The sequence below is a fragment of the Stegostoma tigrinum genome, chromosome 5 (assembly GCF_030684315.1).
Source record: "Stegostoma tigrinum isolate sSteTig4 chromosome 5, sSteTig4.hap1, whole genome shotgun sequence".
Lineage (NCBI taxonomy): Eukaryota > Metazoa > Chordata > Chondrichthyes > Orectolobiformes > Stegostomatidae > Stegostoma > Stegostoma tigrinum.
Genome location: NC_081358.1, coordinates 88,567,142 through 88,587,061, shown reverse-complemented (window position 1 = coordinate 88,587,061; position 19,920 = coordinate 88,567,142). Strand labels below are relative to the sequence as shown.

Sequence of the window (19,920 nt, the reverse complement as noted above, 5' to 3'; positions counted from 1 at the left end):
ACACCACCAATTTTGGTGTCATCTGCAAACTTACCAAATGTTCGTTCTATATTCGCATCCAAATATTATCATGTTTCATGAGGTTGATTCCAGGGATGAGAAACTTTAATTATGTTTATAGTTTGGAGAAATTGAGAGTGTTTTCCTTGGAGAAGGGAAAGTTGAGAGGCTATAAAGGGTTAGGGTTTGGGTTAGGGTTAGGCAGTATAACAGCAATGTTTGCACTGGCTGGAGATATGCACTGAGAAGAATCTCTTAACCAGCAACATGGTATTCCATCTTCCTAGTTGCAATGAGTCATGTTAAATGGAGGATTCTGAGTAATCCATGATGGAGGATGGAAAAAATTTGTGGCAGTAAGATGTGCTCCTTGTCTGAGATAATTTCAGTGTTGGCACTGATTTCCTTGACTTCAAGGAGCAGTAATTAGAGTTTTATAAACTGTTGCATTGTTTTGGAACTTTGGAAGCAGAAACAGATACAATTACAACATTTAAAAGGCAACTGGTTGGGATATAAACAGGGTGAGTTTAGATGGATACAAGCTTTAGAATACCTGGTCGGAGTGGACGAGTTGGACCAAAGTGTCTATTTCCATACTCTACAGCTCTATGACTCTAATACTCTCTGAATGCACCCTATTTCGTGCATTAACTTTTAATCAACTATGTTATTACTGGATATACTGAGAGGCAAGAGTGGAAACCATTAGCATTGCTGCCTGACTATCATCTTGTCATTTAAAAGATAGTGATCAAATTCCATTCTTCTGGCTGCCTTCAGAACCTGAAGGTCCAGACACGTCTCAATGCCTCAAAGTTCCAGCAGATAAGTCATGAAGGATTCTGTCTCAAAGAAACCTGAGACTTAGTCGTGTGCAATGAAAATGGACACTCATTGAATTGAGGATGACTGGGAGGCCTTCAGAAATATATTGTACACCATTCCTCTAGATATCCTTGGTCTAACCTCTTGTAAGCATCAAGCCTGGTTTGATGTAAACTATGTGACAATCCAGAAATGACTGGAGGAAAATCACCACCTCTTACTTTAATAACAAGTGATCATTATCCTAGCATAAGGTCTACAAAATCATCCTCAGGACTGTCCAATGGAATCTCAGAGACATGCAAGACGTTTTACACAATCAAAAAGCAGAGAGCTTCAGTCATATGGATAGCGCTGAGACTGGAGATTTTTCAATGCTCTGAAATTTGTCTATTTCAGTCCTTTTGTTTCTTATCAACCTGATGCCATGAGTCAACACTTCTCACAGAAAAAGAAAGATGGGCAAAGCACTTTAACCACATCTACTATTGGCCTTCATTCATCAATAAACAGCAATTATTTGGCTGCCACAGATTGCCATTAACTGTGCTTTCGATAACCTTCCACACTGTTAGAAATAATGAACACGATCAAAATACTATTGTGGAGAAAACAGGAAGAGATGATGCTATTCCAGCTGAAGTCTACAAGGCTGGAGGTCAATATCTGGTTAGGAAACTCACTGAACTATTTCAGTCTATGAGGAAGTAATGAATGATCCCTCAATGGTTTGACAATGTCTCCAAGGAACTGACCAATCTTACAACAAATATAGTGTTATCACTCTAATGAAATCATTGCCGTCCATTGCCTGGTAAAATATTCAGCTGAGTTCTTCTGAACCACTTAGCACAACATCTCAAAAGCATCTGCTGCCAGAGACTCACTGCAGTTTCAGAAAAGGGTGAATAAGCTCTGATATAATGTTTGCAGTTAACCAGTGACAGGAGAAATGTCAAGAACAGAACACAGACCTCTGCAGAACATTTATTGATCTAACCGAGAGCTTTCGCACAGTCAGTTCTGAGGGTGTGACAATGTAAATTATAGATTTTTAATAACTATTCATGGATTGGAAAAATCAACAAAGATAACTGTTTTCCTGGAATAAACTGCTTCTTGAGATGAAAGGGACAACGAGAAACTGTTATAAAATGAGTAACAGCTTGATGTGAATTAAACATTCCTGGGAAGAAAGAGTTACAGAAACAAAATGAACAAACTGTTTTGTGGGACAGAGGATTATTTGATAAACTGCTGCCCCATGACAATTGGGCAGTCAGATCTGCCTGCAGAAGTAATACTCTGAAGCAAAGGGGTTAACTGCAGGAAAAAAAACTGTTTTAAACAGACAGCCAGTCCCAAATGTAACAAGGCACGAAGGAGCTATTTTTGATAAGAAGGCAAGCTGCAGGCTTGAAGTCATCAAAAGTGTAATCAATGTTGGAGATGAAAGAATCTAAAGGATATCAACAATGTTGCGCACCCAACATGAAAGAGAGAAAATTGTATGAGAATCAAACACCAGAACAACTCAGCAGCAGCAGAACTTCGAAGAACAACACTGCAGAAGGACCAAAACTTGAAAATTTCCGGAGTCAGATCACTGTTGAAATCCTAGCCAGATTTCACCATTCATCATTTAATAGCTAAGTTGGGTCGCAGGCTTATACTTGCTTGCTTGAGAGGTCTTTAAAAAGTTCATATTATTGTTTCAGTATTTGATTGTGAGATTTCTTGATAAGTAGCTGAATTAAAAGGTGCTTGTGGTGATTTACCTGGAAGCCAATGAAAACATGGAAATCATAGAAATCCACAAAACAGAAAAAGGCCCTTTGGTCCATCATGTCCACACTGGTCATAAACAACCACCTAACTATTCTAATTGTCATAACTCATCACCATAATTCATCATCATCATCATAGTTGTTTGACAGTTCCACAAAGGCATATTCATTCTTGTCCTAGATTACATTAGGTATTCTGACCCATTCCCAGCCATTAATAGATTTAAACATGGCTAATACTAACCCGGTCTGATGCCATTCATGGTAGTGATCCAGGCATCAGAATCAAGAATTGCATGAATGGAAGCCTGCCAAATCTGAGATGACACCAGGTAAAGCTGAAGGATTCTAAGGATACACTTCACAATTTCCTGTTTACCCATGATTTTTCATTAGTTGAAGATTCAGAGCTGAGGATGCAATGTCACATGGATATGTTTTCCACCGCATGCAACAGTTTCAGCCTTATGATCATCATGAAGAAAAGTGTAGTCTTTCACCAACCTACTCCAGGACAGCAATATCATTGGCCCAAGGTTTCATTCATGGTTTGAAGCAGTGGAGATGTTCACAACTCGGCAGCACACTCTCTCAAACTGTCTATATTGATGGTGACAGATACGAGAATTGCCAAATTGCAGGCTTTGAAAATTTGGATAATCTACCCAGTGAACTAAAAGCCTAAAGACCATTGTTCCTACCTACCATGTTCTACTCATGTAAGACTTAGACTGTGTATCAGCAACTTTCCAAGACATTCAACAGCTTTCACTTGAACTGATTTTTGAAGCTGAGTTGGGCTGATCATACAACCAGAATGTCTGATATATGTTTAATTACCAAATCAAACATCCTATGGAGAATACAGATCTGGGTGCACTCTCATGACTGTTAAAGGAAACTCGACAAAAACACATGGAAGTTTCACTTTGGAGTTCTGATAGTGACATGGGAGAAGCTCACCAACCAGGATCTCTGCACCCAGTGCAGCCAGATAAAAATGTATGTTCTCTTTTGAATACTAGCACACTGCTCTCTCCCTCTCCACTGTTGCTGTCTGAATTGCTGTTTACAGGCTTTTCTGTTTTTAATTCAGATTTACAACATCAGTATTTTGTCTTTTTTATTGTGTTGGATCACAATATGAGCTGGTAAAGTTGGAATGGTAAGCGGTGGAAACAAAACCAAAATTATTCAGGAAACCATTGGATGCTGTGATACATGCCATCAGATTGCATGTTCTGTTGTCATTTTCTGAGAATCAACTCATACATTGGCCTCGAGATATTGCTTCCCTGACTCTACAGATGAGGATCAGCCCTGATCGGTCCGGACCCAAAATATTGACTTTCAAGCTTCTCTAATGGTTCCTGACCGGTTCAATTCCTCGGGTTCCACAGTGTATTGACTCTGACTTCCAGCATCTGCAGTTCTTGCGATCTTTCTGCAGATGAGGAATTTCAGTTATGCGGATAGATCTGAGAAATTGGGAGCATTTTCTTTGGAGAAAGGAAGGTTGAGAGGACATTTGATGGAAATGTCCAAAAACAGGAAGGTCCAGACGGAGCAGATTTGAGAAAGAATGTTTCCACGGGTGGAAAGATTGTGAGGGGACACAGAGTTAATGTAAATGGCAAAGGAAGCAGAGGAGACAAGGAGAGAAATATTGACACATAGTGAGTGTTCACGATGTGGAAAGTGTTCCCTGAGAGTGTGGTGAAGGCAGGTTCATTGGAGATATTCATGACCGATGTGGATCATTATCTGAAAAGACTTGCACAGAGCTGGTACGGACACAATGGACCGAATGGTCTCCGACTAGTCAACAATTGTGAGCTTCCTTTTCGTTTCAAGCTACAGTCTTTCCCCTCGCTCATTCCTCTGATCTCTGCAAATCCTTTTCTTTTCCCCTCGTGACTTAAGTAAGCTCCTCCCCGTTCGGTAAGAGTTCCTCTCTCTGATTTCATTCTCTGCTCTGCGGCCCGGGGCTGCAGTCATGGCTGATAACGGGCTGGATGAACGTTCTCCGCTGCTCTCAGGAAATAATTCTGGCAATGTCACTCCTACAACGCCTCTGTACGTCGAGGAACCTAGTCCTCGGGGTGAGTGCGTGTGGCTTTATTGCAAAATCATTAAAGATATACACTTAAGGAAAACAACCTTCTTTTGTTGTTGAAACCAAAAAAAATGCACTCATAACGAAAGCTTGTGCGGTGAGGACGCTTTCGGTTGTCTGTAGGCCGGCTATGGCTAATCTGCATCAGATTGCAACAATGTCAGCTATTAGAAAAAAAATCATCACTTTTGAAAATGGGAAAGCTTTCAATAGCAAACTGCAGGGTGGAATACTGCTTGATGTCAGTGTGCATCGCCTAGCCCCAGCGTTGCTTTGCTGCGCACAGAGCTCACTGCAGATGTCCTGTACCTACACAGTCTGCGGGATGTTGGGGCACCAAAGTAGAAATGCAAGTCAGCGTTATCGATGCCAGTTAGTGCCTTTCTGTTTTGCATAAACGTTGTTGTGCTAATGAATGAGGTAGGGTTTCTCCAGAACTTCCTTTTTTCCATTGTGAATATGTGTTATGATGGCTTTAGCATACAAATAATAACACTCTGGCTCTCTCCCACCCCCTTAAAAAAACTTCAGTCGTACAAGACAGCGTCTGACGCGTTTGTGCAGCGCACGCCCTCCGGCTTTACAGATTAAAGGCGGTTTTCGATTATGCTGAGATTTTCAAGCGTAGTCATGAGATTTGTTTTTCTAGAGAGCGACCTTGCTTGTAAGATTGTACTCTGAATCTAATACAGGCTGGGGGTTGGTTGTATACGTAAATAATGTACTTCTATTTATGCATACAGCCTAACAATGCATTGGAAGTATTAAGCAGTTTTTCCAAAGTGCAACGGTTCCTCTTGATGAAATTGCACTGTTCACTTACAGGCTCGAACTGTTGTGAGCCAACTTAAAACGAGTAAGACCGTTACAAACCTTGACAATCTTTTATTTTGAAAACAAGCCGTGCACTTAGAAAATGTTTTTAATGTAGAAAAATAATTCCAGTCTGTTCATTTTGTGAGAAAAGCCAGCGTGCAATAAAGGGCGGATTGAAAGGTAGATAACTGCAGTCAGAGCTGCATGTTGTTGTAGAATGGACAAGACCGAGGGATTAACATTGACAAACAACATGGTGAAAGGAAGTCCCGTGTGTGCATAGCTGTCTAGCACGTGATCCTTTCCTGACGGACTGTCTTCGACAGATGCTAAAGTGAAGTGGGTTGTTCTCTAATTGCCCACGATGCCTCTACCCATTAGTTCATCACAACACTTGGCCAACAGGGGGAGTCACGCATAAGGGTCACAGATCCGTCACTTAACTGTAGAAGAGGTACAACCCCTCTCTCTGATTTCTGCTGAGTAAGAGCTCATTTTCCAGTTGCTGGCAGGCAAACATTATGATACCTGCAAATTTTGTTTGTGTAACTATGATCACATTTTATTTGATCACTCTGGCATGTTTTCTTCAATGCAATGTTATAGAAAGTATGATACTCCTTGTCATTGGGATGTTTTGGAAGTACTAATTAGCATAATGGTAACACAGATACCCCACAAATCTTGCTGTCACAACTCGAAATGACTAATTCTCCTGTAAATGTTGATATGCCAATGCTGGTGGGTATGGAGTGCATCTTGTGCAGTTTCCTGTATTTGGTATTCCTTTATTGATGGTTCACTTTCAAATCCCCCTGATAATTAATTTCCTACTGTATTGGTGCAGAAACAAATAAAGACAATAGCAGAAGTGTTCATGGAATCCTAAAACCATCTTTTTTAGTCTCAGTCTCCTCAATCTAACCTGCCTACCCAGGAATCACTTTGAATCTTTGTTGCGTTTCCTTTATGGCAAGTATATCCTTCCTTAGGTAAGGAGTCTAAAACAGTAAATATCGTTCTAGGTATGGAGGCTTGGGGACCGCTTTGCAGAACACCTCCGCTCGGTTCGCAATAAACAACTGCACCTCCCAGTCGCAAACCATTTCCACTCCCCCTCCCATTCTTTAGATGACATGTCCATCATGGGCCTCCTGCAGTGCCACAATGATGCCACCTGAAGGTTGCAGGAACAGCAACTCATATTCCGCTTGGGAACCCTGCATCCCAATGGTATCAATGTGAACTTCACAAGCTTCAAAATCTCCCCCTCCTCCACTGCATCCCAAAACCTGCCCAGTTCTTCCCCTCCCCCCACTGCATCCCAGCACCAGCCCAGCCTATCTCCGCTTCCCTAACCTGTTCTTCTTGTCACCCGTCCCTTCCTCCCACCTCAAGCTACACCTCCATTTCCTAATTACTACCTCATCCCGCCTCCTTGACCTGTCCGTCTTCCCTGGACTGACCTATCCCCTCCCTACCTCCCCACCTATGCGCCCCTCTCCACCATCTTCGGTCTGCCTCCCCCTCTCCCCTTATTCCAGAACCCTCTCCCCATCCCCCTCTCTGATGAAGGGTCTAGGCCTGAAATGTCAGCTTTTGTGCTCCTAAGATGCTGCTTGGCTTGCTGTGTTCATCCAGCTCCACACTTTGTTATCTTAAACAGTCGTGTCACATTAGCTACTTCCCAATCTACAAATACCGTTCCAAAATCAGATGATGACTTCAGCTTGTACTAGGGGGCATAGCTACAAATTGAGGGGTGATAGATTTAAGACAGATGTCAGTGGCAGTTCTTTACTCAGAGAGTGGTAAGGGCGTGGAACACCCTGCCTGCCAATGTAGTTAACACAGCCACATTAGGGGCATTTAAACAGTCCTTGGATAATGATGGGATAGTGTAGGGGGAGGGGCTTAGATTTTTTACCTTCACAGATGCTGCCAGACTGGCTGAGCCTTTCCAGCAACTTCTGTTTTTTTTTAATTTTTACGTATCTGTAGAATTATTAAAAGTCTGTCTTTCTATCTTGCTAATTTACTCCATGTTCTACTTTTCCCTTTCTTCATTAGTTTCTTGGTCCTCTCTCCAATTCTGATATCATCCTAAGCTTACTATTTTTGAGCCTTTTTGATCTGACACATTCTTCAACTTCTCTTCTTTGGCGTGGTCAGATCACCTTTGCTGCTGTGTTTTTCTGCTTCGAAGAACTATAAATTTTATCATAAACTGTATTTTCATTCTTTAAATACTTGACTATGTCTGTTTGCCACCTACTAATGTTGTTTTCTAACCTACCACAAACAATTTGCTGTTGTTTGTAGTACCTTTAGTTTCTTTTGTGTAAAGAGATTAGCTTGGCTTGAAATAATCACTTTCAAACATTAATATTAAATTTTATCATGTTAAACGAGTTGTTATAGGGTGCATGCCATGTTGTTATCTATCTGTCTGTATATTTATAAATTGGCAATTATTTAAAAATAGAACATAGAACATTACAGCACAGTATAGGCCCTTCGGCCCTCGATGTTGTGCCGACCTGTCATATTGATCTCAAGTCCATCTAACCTACACTATTCCATGTACATCCATATGCTTGTCCAACGATGACTTAAATGTACCTAAAGTTGGCGAATCTACTACCGTTGCAGGCAAAACGTTCCGTTCCCTTACTACTCTCTGAGTAAAGAAACTACCTCTGACATCTGTCCTATATCTTTCACCCCTCAATTTAAAGCTATGCCCCCTCGTGCTCGCTGTCACCATCCTAGGAAAAAGGGTCTCCCTATCCACCTATCTAACCCTCTGATTATTTTATATGTCTCAATTAAGTCACCTCTCAACCTTCTTCTCTGTAATGAAAACAGCCTCAAGTCCCTCAGCCTTTCCTCGTAAGACCTTCCCTCCATACCAGGCAACATCCTAGTAAATCTCCTCTGCACCCTTTCCAAAGCTTTCACATCCTTCTTATAATGCGGTGACCAGAACTGTACACAATACTCCAAGTGCGGCCGCACCAGAGTTTTGTACAGCTTCACCATAACCTCTTGGTTCCGGAACTCGATCCCTCTATTAATAAAAGCTAAAACACTGTATGCCTTCTCAACAGCCCTGTCAACCTGGGTGGCAACTTTCAAGGATCTGTGTACGTGGACACCGAGATCTCTCTGCTCATCTACACTGCTAAGAATCTTACCATTAGCCCTGTACTTTGCCTTCTGGTTACTCCTACCAAAGTGCATCACCTCACACTTGTCTGCATTAAACTCCATTTGCCACCTCTCAGCCCAGCTCTGCAGCTTATCTATGTCTCTCTGCAACCTACAGCATCCTTCGTCACTATCCACAACTCCACCGACCTTTAGTGTCATCTGCAAATTTACTAACCCATCCTTCTACGCCCTCATCCAGGTCATTTATAAAAATGACAAACAGCAGTGGACCCAACACCGACCCTTGTGGTACACCTGGTCTCCAGGATGAACATTTCCCATCAACTACCACCCTCTGTTGTCTTTCAGCAAGCCAATTTCCAATCCAAACTGCTATATCTCCCACAATTCCATTCCTCCGCATTTTGTACAATAGCCTATTGTGGGGAACCTTATCGAACGCCTTGCTGAATTCCATATACACCACATTAACCGGTTTACTCTCATCTACCTGTTTGGTCACCTTCTCAAAGAACTCAATAAGGTTTGTGAGGCACGACCTTCCCTTCACAAAACCGTGCTGACTATCCCTAATCAATTTATTCTGTTCTAGATGATTATAAATCCTATCCCTTATAACCTTTTCCAACACTTTACCAACAACTGAGGTAAGGCTCACTGGTCTATAATTACCAGGGTTGTCTGTACTCCCTTTCTAGAACAGGGGAACCACATTTGCTATCCTCCAGTCATCTGGCACTATTCCTGTAGACAATGACGAGTTAAAGATCAATGCCAAAGGCTTGGCAATCTCCTCCCTGGCTTCCCAGAGGATCCGAGGATAAACCCCATCTGGCCCAGGGGACTTATCTATCTTCACCTTCTGAAAATGACATACTTGATGCTTGCTGAGTTGATTCAAGAGTTTCATTGATACAGATTCCATGAATTCATATTGTTTAGTTAATGATGTGGATGTAAATCATGAAGAATGCGTTGGTGATAACTTGCAATTTATAGAATGGTATGGAATATACTCCACAGGAACAATCATTCAGCTCAACTGGCACTTATGCTCCACTTGAGAGTCTGCCCGTTCTCTTTCTCTAACCCTGTCAGAATGAATTTCTCTCTCTTCCGCATTTGCTTATCTGGCCTTCCCTTAACTGCCTATTTGCAGTCCACGCTGACCACTGTATGGGGTGGCAAGTTTCAAGTTGTCGTCATTCCCTGAGTGAAATTTTCTTAATTGTCATTTTGCATTGATGACCTCGAGTTTTGTTGTTCCTACATCCTCTTGTCTTTCCTCTACATATTTTGCCAAAACTTTTCATAATTTCAAAAATCTCCGGTTCAACAGAAAAAGACCTACCTGATCATCCTCTCCTGATAGACATAATTCTTGTAATCTTTTTATTGAACACTCCCCAACACCTCTATATATTCTTTTTGTATACAGAAGTGGCACAGCCAAGGCTTGATCCATGTTTAACATAACTTTTCTCTACATTTCAATTCAGCCCTCTTAGAAAATGCCTTCCTGTTAGGGTGAAGGGCAAGGTTGGTAGACGTAGGGATTGCTGGATTACTAGAGAAGTTGAGGTTTTGGCCAAGAAAAAGAATAAAGCATATGTCAGGTATAGACAGCAGGGATCGCATGATTCCCTAGAAGATTATAAAGACAGTAGGCCTATACTTAAGAGGGAAACCAGGAAGGCAAGAAGACGACGTGATAGTTTATGCAATTGGGGTTAAGGAGAATCTGCAGGGTATTCTATGAATGTATTATGGACAAAAGTGTGTTTAGGGAGAGAAGAGGACCCCCTTTAAAAATCAGCAAGGCTGCCTATGTGTGGAACAGCTGGAGGTGAGGGTAATACTAAATGAGTATTTTGCATCAGTGTTTACTGTGGAGAATGATATGGAAAATCTAGAACTTGGGGGTAGAAAAATGACATCTTGGAAAATCTCTATGTATTTTAAACGTCCAGCATCATCTCTGTAATGTAAAGGTAGACAAATCCCCAGGATCTGATCAGGTGTACTCTAGAACTCTGTGGGAAGCTCGGGAAGTGATTGCTGGGCCCCTTGCTGAGAGATTTGTGTCATCGATAGTCACAGGTGAGGCGCTGGAAGTTGGCAAACGTGGTGCCACCATTTAAGAAAGGTGATCGAGAGAAGCCAGGGAGCTATAGACCAGCGAACCTGATATCGGGGGATGGCAAGTTGTTGGAGGAAATCCTGAGGGACGGGATTTACATGCATTTGGAAAGGCAAGGACTGGTTAGGGATAATCATCATGGCTTTGTGCATGGGAAATCGTGTCTGACTAACTTGATTGCGTTATTCTTCAAAAAAAAGATGATTGAGGGAAGAGTCGTGGACGTGATTTATATGGACTCAATAAGATGTTCAACACGGTTTCTCGTGGTAAATTGGTTAGCAAGGTTAGATCACATGGAATACAGGGAGAGCTAGCTATTTGGATGCAGAACTGATTTGGAGGTAGAAGACTGAGGATCGTGGTGGAGGATTACTTTTTCAGACTGGAGGGCTGTCACCAGCAAGAGTGCCACAAGGATCGGTGCTGAGTCCATTGCTTTTCATCATTGATATCAATGATTTTGGATGTGAACATAAGAGGCACGTTTGGTAAATTTGTAGACAATGCCAAGATTGGAGGTGTAGTGGGCAGCAAAGAAACTTACCTACGTGTACAATGGGACCTTGATCACCTCGGCCCATTGGCCCACCTGAATTGCTGCATTTTGGAAAGGCAAATCAGGGCAGGACTTGTACGCTGAATGATAAGGTCCTGGTGTCTGTTGCTAAAAAGAGATATCGGAGTGCAGATTCTTTGAAAGTGGATTCACAGGTAGACAGGATAGGGAAGAAGATATGCTTGCCTTTATTGGTCAGTGCATTGAGTTATAGGAGTTTGGAGGTCATTTGGGCATACAGGATATTGGTGAGGCCACGCTTGGAATACTGTGTGCAATTCTATCTTGTTATAGGAAGGATGCTGTGAAACTTGAAAGGGTTCAGGAAAGATTTAGAAGAATGTTGCCAGGGTTAGAGGGTTTAAGCTACAGGGAGAGGCTGAAAATAGGTTGCAGTTGTTTTCCTTGGAATTTGAGGTTGAGGGGTGACCTTTTTAGAGGTTTATAAAATCATGAGGGGCATGGATACAGTGAATAGTCGAGGCATTTTCATAGGGTGGCGGAGTCAAAACCAGAGGTCATAGTTTTAAGGTGAGAGGGGAAAGATATAAAAGGGACCTATTGGGCAACTTTTGCATGCAGAGGATGGTGCGTGTATGAGCTGCCAGAGAAAGTGGGAAGGCTGACACAATTCCAACATTTAAAAGGCACCTGGATCAGTATATGAATAGGAAGGGTTTAGAGGGATATGGATAAAATGCTGGTAATTGGGAGTAGATCAGTTTAGGATATCTGCTTGGCATGGAAGAGTTGGGCTATGACAAAATCCATAGTTTGAATTTTCAACGTTAACCTGTGCCACTGTCTTAATTTGATATATTTGTGTTCCTTGATTCATTTGCTTTTGAACCATATTTAGGATCATACTTTCTATGTGCTCCTTCTTAAATATGTTATGAGCCACTTAGCTGTGTTGAAATTCATTTACCAGTTACGTTCTCCTTCTGCAGATTTAAGGTTGTTTGTTGCTGTCCTTTTCAGTATTGATTAATCTGCTCCTAACAGCAATCACCATATCTGACATCATCCACAAAAGTTGAAATTGATATAAATTTAGAAAAACAGTGGTGAACAACAGTGGTCCTGCCCTTCTGCCATTCAAAGCACTAACCTTTCCCTCTGAGATAGTAGGAACTGCAGTTGCTGGAGAATCTGAGATAACAAGTATAGAACTGGATGAACACAGCAGGCCAAGCAGCATCAGAGGAGCAGGAAAGTTGACGTTTCAGGCCTAGACCATACTTCTAGGGCCGAAACGTCAGCCTTCCTGCTGCTCTGCTGCTTGGCCTGCTGTGTTCAACCAGTTCTACGCTTTGTAACCTTTCCCTCTACTCTTTGCTGTCTGCCTTGCAGCCAGTTAGGTATCCACCTCCTCCCACCCACCCTCCTGCAAAAATTCCATCCCCTATTCCCAATTCCTCCGCCTCCGCCGCATCTGCTCCCACGATAAGACATTCCACTCCCGCACATCCCAGATGTCCAAGTTCTTTAAGGACCGCAACTTTCCCCCCACGGTGATTGAGAACGCCCTTGACCGCGTCTCCCGCATTTCCCGCGACACATCCCTCACACCCCGCCCCCGCCACAACCGCCCCAAGAGGATCCCCCTCGTTCTCACACACCACCCTACCAACCTCCGGATACAACGCATTATCCTCCGACACTTCCGCCATTTACAATCCGACCCCACCACCCAAGACATTTTTCCATCCCCTCCCCTGTCTGCTTTCCGGAGAGACCACTCTCTCCGTGACTCCCTTGTTCGCTCCACACTGCCCTCCAACCCCACCACACCCGGCACCTTCCCCTGCAACCGCAGGAAATGCTACACTTGTCCCCACACCTCCTCCCTCACCCCCATCCCAGGCCCCAAGATGACATTCCACATTAAGCAGAGGTTCACCTGCACATCTGCCAATGTGGTATACTGCATCCACTGTACCCGGTGCGGCTTCCTCTACATTGGGGAAACCAAGCGGAGGCTTGGGGACCGCTTTGCAGAACACCTCCGCTCAGTTCGCAACAAACAACTGCACCTCCCAGTCGCAAACCATTTCCACTCCCCCTCCCATTCTCTTGATGACATGTCCGTTTTGGGCCTCCTGCACTGCCACAATGATGCCACCCGAAGGTTGCAGGAACAGCAACTCATATTCCGCCTGGGAACCCTGCAGCCATATGGTATCAATGTGGACTTCACCAGTTTCAAAATCTCCCCTTCCCCTACTGCATCCCTAAACCAGCCCAGTGCATCCCCTCCCCCCACTGCACCACACAACCAGCCCAGCTCTTCCCCCCCCACCCACTGCATCCCAAAACCAGTCCAACCTGTCTCTGCCTCCCTAACCTGTTCTTCCTCTCACCCATCCCTTCCTCCCACCCCAAGCCGCACCCCCAGCTACCTACTAATCTCATCCCACCTCCTTGACCTGCCCGTCTTCCCTGGACTGACCTATCCCCTCCCTACCTCCCCACCTACACCCTCTCCACCTATCTTCGGTCCGCCTCCCCCTCTCTCCCTATTTATTCCAGTTCCCTCCCCCCATCCCCCTCTCTGATGAAGGGTCTAGGCCCGAAACGTCAGCTTTTGTGCTCCTGAGATGCTGCTTGGCCTGCTGTGTTCATCCAGCCTCACATTTTATTATCTTGGAATCTCCAGCATCTGCAGTTCCCATTATCTCTAGGTATCCATTATGTTGCTTGTCAGCATCAAGTAAGATCTGGCTGAGATACTCAAAACCTAATGGAACCAGGGGACAGGTGATTATGTTAAGTAAGGGGTTTATTGGGTGAGAACTTGAGTGGATGTAATAATGGGGAACATTATCAGTGTGATTGAGTTTTGTAACCGGTAAGGTGAATTAAAACTTGCTAGACAAAAATTATAACAAAAACATAAATGACTGGAAAAGCTCAGAAGTCTGGCAGCATCTGTGGAGAGAAATCAGAATTAACATTTTAGGTCAAGTGACCCTTCCTCAAACTTTCCTTGGGTCACTCGACCCAAAACATTAATTCTGATTTCTCTCCACAGATGCTGCCAGACTTGTTGAGCTTTTGAAGCCACTTCTGTTTTTGCTTCTGATTTACAGCATCCACATTTCTTTTGGGTTTTAGTCTGAAAAGTTTATACCTGAACACACACTCTAACCAAAAATTAGACTGTCTGGTGTTTAACATTGGCAGATAGGATGGTCAGCTGTTGGTAAGTCAAAGATTGAAAACTGAATTTGTTATCTTGGATTCTCCACATCTGCAGTTCCCCATTATCTCTGATCACAATATTAACCAGCAAGTGAGTTGGAGCAAACTTTGGAGATGGCTAATGAAGAAAATTGTAAGTGTTAAGGTATCGTTAAGGTATAGAATGCAAAACCTATGATCATTAGAAGGATGAAATCATAGTCTTGTATTGATTCTTTACCAAAGAAGAAATAAGATATGACCTTGTCTCTCTCACAACTATACCAGGAAGCCACATGACTTCAGAACTAGAGGTTGAGGAACAGCTTATGGCTGATAGTCTGGGCAGAGTACCAATTTGCATTGATGAGATTTATCAAGAAAGGTAATTTTGTAACAGTTTATGACCACATTTTTAGCATAGTCAGCTTTTAGCAAATTTGGAAAGAGTGAAGAAAGTTCCATGGAAGGGTACTTTATTGAATTCTGTTGATTTTTCCAGTGTATGGAATACCACAGAGATAATTGGATGTTCCTCAAGCTGCTGGCACTTACATTATTATACATGGCAAAATATCGTATTTAGAGATACTTGTAGTTTTGGCATAAGTTGTATTTGCAGATAAGTGCACACTGCTGGAACAAATGTCAGAAGCACTAAATGAATTATCCTTGGAAAACATTCCTCTCTAGTGGTAGTGTAAGTGGAGCAATTTGCCATGTGACTGAAAATGGAGGACACGTTTTTAACAGGCTAAATATAGGTTATAGTTGACAATATCAAAGAAGAATTTTAACTAAGGGAAATGAGGACAGTTTTGAGAAACAAGAAAAATGTGGGACTTAGAGTAGAAGAGTGGACCCCAAAAATGCATAGGTGTAGTCAATTCAAAGTACCATTATACCACAAACTGTACCAGATAGCAGAATGAATATTTGAAACTAAACACACAACAGAAGATAGAGATGCATATCAAAGAGAAGGCAGTGTATTGATCACGAGAATTTTCAGTCCAGTGAAGAACATGGTGGTAGAACTCTCATTGTGCAGTGTTAGATAGAGGAAACATGTCTACAATGTGTGGATTGGGCAACCTGAAATGATATCCAGACTGTAAGTAATAAAGGTTGAAACAAAATACAGCTGTCAAAGTTTTGCAAACATTTCAGATTTGTACATGATACCACTAAAATCTTCTTCAAAAGGTGTAGTAATTCTTCATAAATCAGTTGATTAAGAACAATGTAGTATCCAGTGCAAAACTTATTAAGTTGGATAACAATAGAAAAAAAAGTGCACATAAAATTGGATATGAAAAATGCCGCAGCTTTGTATTTCAACAATCTGAAGGTTCTGATGCAGTTTTCCACACGGTTGGGTAGATGCCAGTGTTGTAGATGTTCTGGAATGGCTTGGCCAGGGACAGGGCAAGAACCAGAATGAAGAACTGAAAACCATTGCTAGGAGGTGGGTAACAACAGAAAGAGAGAGCGTGCGCACATGTGAGAATCTAAACAAGGTTAAGAAGCACTCTGCAACAGAGATATCACCAGAAACATAAGCTGGTGAGATTGGAAAGTCTTTAGTGGCTACAGAAAAATTAGAAAACAAATTAATAAACATTTCAGCTTTGCAATTGTTGTTTGGAAAAGAGGTTTTAAGGGTGCACAGGTGTCAGATAGGAACAGTCAACCCATCTCACAGATGGATGGTAAAAAATATGTTTCATGCTGGGAATTGAGGCTGAGGCTAAGGCCAGGCTTGTAGCACAAAATTTTGAAGAAACATTGCGAGATCAGGATATTCGTAGGTTTACCTCAGTAGGAAAAGTCACTTTGAACAAAAACAGAGTTGCTGGAAAAGCTCAGCATCTGTGGAGGAGAAAACAGAGTTAACGTTTTGGGTCTGGTGACCCTTCCTCAGAACTGTCATTTTGAAGATGTTCTTGGCTTTGTGAGCAACAAATTACTTTGATTTAACTAAATTGATATTAAGCTTCATTTGGGGAGGAGAATCCCCTCAAAAGTGAAGCGGTTCATGTGGTTTCTGATGGAATGTCATTTTATCTAACATTCGTAGTACATAGACTTGTTGGTGTTTCCAGCCATTTCTGTTTTTATTATCAATTTCCGGCAGCTGCAGGATTTTGCTTTTTAGTGAAGCTGGTTTTGGCACTCATTATTACGACAATTGGTTGTGAATTTGTGTACCAAAGCTTTCCAAATTCATCTTCATGTTGATATGGGTAGTACAGAAAAGGCTCCTGCAGTAGGAACTGCCTCTCTTCTTTGTATCCAATATTTGCTATCCAACCTTTTGACATCATTGCTGTCCAAACCCTTCACATTCAGCTGCCTTGAAGGCTTTTATGTCCACGGATCAGAATAATGGAATCTTTTATGGGGCAGTCAGCACTTTAATTTGTATGAGGCCTGATGTTGAAATAGTTCAGGGCCTTAGAGCAGCCTATTTGATCAGATGAAAGCAACTAAGTAATCCACCCAATTAGGGCAATATATGAAAATGTACTACTTTTGCTGATTTCTCTTATCTGAATTGACTTTAGTATTGATATAGAATTGATTTCAGGCAAACAAAATGTATGTTAAACATCACTTTATGTTGTGCCTTTAACATGCATCAAAAGGTACTTAAGAGGCATAATGAGACAAATATGGGCATTCAGCCAAAGAGGGAGATAATAGCCTTGTCTTAAAAAATAGACTATCGAATGCAAAGCGGGACAGGGAAGTGGTGAGGTGGAGAGATTTAGGGAGGGGATTTCAGTGCTCTGTTCTTCTACAGCAGTGCCAGTCTTGATAGGAGCATATGTTGACTAATAACCACTATCACAATATTGTAGCCCTAACTGGCAAACCACATTCCTTTTGAGATTTCCTTCCTGAAATTGACCTGTAAGTCAACCACTGAATTCTGGTAAGAAGCTTGTAAATGGTATTGTCACAAAGGTGAATCTATTGACTTGAACATTACTGGATATCAACTTGAAGTATATTAACAGCTGCTCTTAGCATGTGTATTATGTAAACATCCCATATATCAATGACTGTTCTATAAAAAGTAATTGCAGTGGTTCTAAGGCCGTCATCATCAAATCTTGCTCAAATTGCTAGAGATTCAGTTGCAGTTACGTAATCTTTCACCTGCTTGTGATCACTCCCTCCACCTCTTTCTACGAACTTTTAATCTTTTTTTTGTTCTGAAGCTTCCTTAATTGTTCCTTTGATAAATTATATTTGAGAACCCTAAAACATTTCCATTGTCCACTTGTATATCTAGTCAAGTGCTTTAGTCAGTTAATGAATTGGTAACCAGGACAGCTGGCTTTATTCCATATAGGATCTGACAAAGTCTTTTGATGACATTCATCATCTTTCGTCTGTCCCCTGTTTTAAGTTAGCCTCTGCTGGAAATTATAATTAGAGCATTTTCTCTATCATTCATGCTGTGTCACTGTTGTGCCATAAGTATGAAAAATATTCCTTTTCTTTTTACAACTATCCATACTGCATAGTATTTGCCACCTGTTGACTTAGTTCCCAGCTTGTCAATAAGGTTAGTTTCTGGTATGGCTACAGAAATTAAAGATCTTTATCCAAGATTTAGTTTTGACTTTATCAAGATACTTGGAGTTAATATCCAGAAGCCATAACCCAGCTTAATTTGAACAACTAATTTGACTAGCCCACATGGCTCAAGGAAAATCCAAGCTCATAATTATGGTAAAAATATTTTATAATATTTCTTCAAATGCATTCTTTAACAATTTAAATCAAAATAACTCTCTTATTCACTTAATTCCAGTCTCTGTTTTTTTGAAAGTAAATTTCAGGCTGTAGTCTTTTCCAATTAGCCTGAAGTCTATAAGGAGATATAGACAAGCAAAATAACTTTTGTAGATCATGGCATAGGGAAAGGACCTCTCCTATGTGAGTATTATTTGCGCAATAATAGTGATTACACCTCAAATAATTGTTTTGTAAAGTGCTTTTGGATATGCTGAAGACATAAGTTGTTATACTAAGAGCGAAGAACCCTGTGATATTTTTACCCACCCACCATCAATTTGAAGTCAGTTATTGATTCTATGGTATTTTAAAGTACACATTGTTATTGATGCTATTTGCTGTCTCTTCCATTGCCAAATAAGTTTGATTAGATTATGGCTGTGGTTTCAATAGTTAATGTACTGTGTATATCAAGACTGTTGAAGATCACGAGCGATATGAAGCCAGAAGCTAAATTTTTGACCCCTGCATGTGCTATGAAATTATCCAGGTTAGATGAGTAAATCTCCCTTAGGCCTCAAAGATGTAGCAGACTAAAAAACGTAGTGTAATATAACTGGTGCAGTGCTTCCCAGCCTTGTTTCCCAATGTGACCCCATTTTGGTTCTCAAAAGTGCTGAGTCCAGACTTGGGAAAGCAGTGTATGGGGGACTTTCTGAGAGACAGCAGAGAAGGGAATGGCAGTTTCAGTGGGGGAAGTAGGAGTTGGTGGTGGTAGTGAAGTAATACCTGAGGGAGGAGAGGATTAAGAGGAGGATGTGAGAGCAACAGTGGGAAAACTGTTTCGTCCATTTAGATTTTAGGTTTTGAAATTAGCATTCAGGCCTGCAACTTCAGGCACTTTGGTGTCCAAAAGCTGACATTTAAAATGCCTTCTATCTATTGGCATTTAATTGGAGCTTCACAGTAGCCATTGCTGCCTCTGAGCTAGTGTTCGACACATGATTGGCTGGCAACCCTACTGGAGGTTGCAACCAACTATTTAGGAAGCCCAGCATTTCTGCATATTATCCAAATGACACTTGGGCAGCATGATGGAAGTGCTGCATTTCCACTGCTGTTTTGTTTGGATGAAGTTTTACACCGAGGTTCTGTAGGCCTATTGAGATTAAAATACCCTGTGCCAAAACTGCCTGAACAGCCTAATTATTTTTTTCTTGCATTATGTTGGATAGAAGAACCTGCATCCAATCTGTAATAGTTGAACATCTCTCTTATAGTGTGACTCGGGGAAAGGATGCCCTTTGATATTGTCGACTGTAGCTACACTTGCATGCCTTATTGTTTCATTTTTCTGATTTTGTACTAAACATGCAACTTGTACCTTGCTTATTTGGGTATCTTTTGGGAGGAGCCTTCAGGTTCGGTAGACTCAGTGTAACATCTGTCATTGCAGCAAATGTTGGGAGGTTAAAGAAGGCAATGTGGAAGCAAATGTTGGGGATTTACATTTGTTAAATAAATAAAACTATATTTGTGATCCGTTCCATGCTAATGAGGCTGACTT

At 41.7% G+C, this 19,920-nt stretch overlaps 1 protein-coding gene across 1 annotated transcript in view; it reads left to right on the top strand.

Annotated features, from left to right (window-relative positions):
- The first annotated feature begins 4,576 nt into the window (after positions 1–4,576).
- Positions 4,577–19,920, top strand: part of pip4p2 (phosphatidylinositol-4,5-bisphosphate 4-phosphatase 2) — a 63,328-nt gene continuing 47,984 nt past the window's right edge. The window contains exon 1 of the mRNA XM_048528479.2: positions 4,577–4,717. Coding sequence (XP_048384436.1) covers positions 4,612–4,717 — 106 coding nt within the window. The 5' untranslated portion in view covers positions 4,577–4,611. The remainder of the gene's footprint in view (positions 4,718–19,920) is intronic.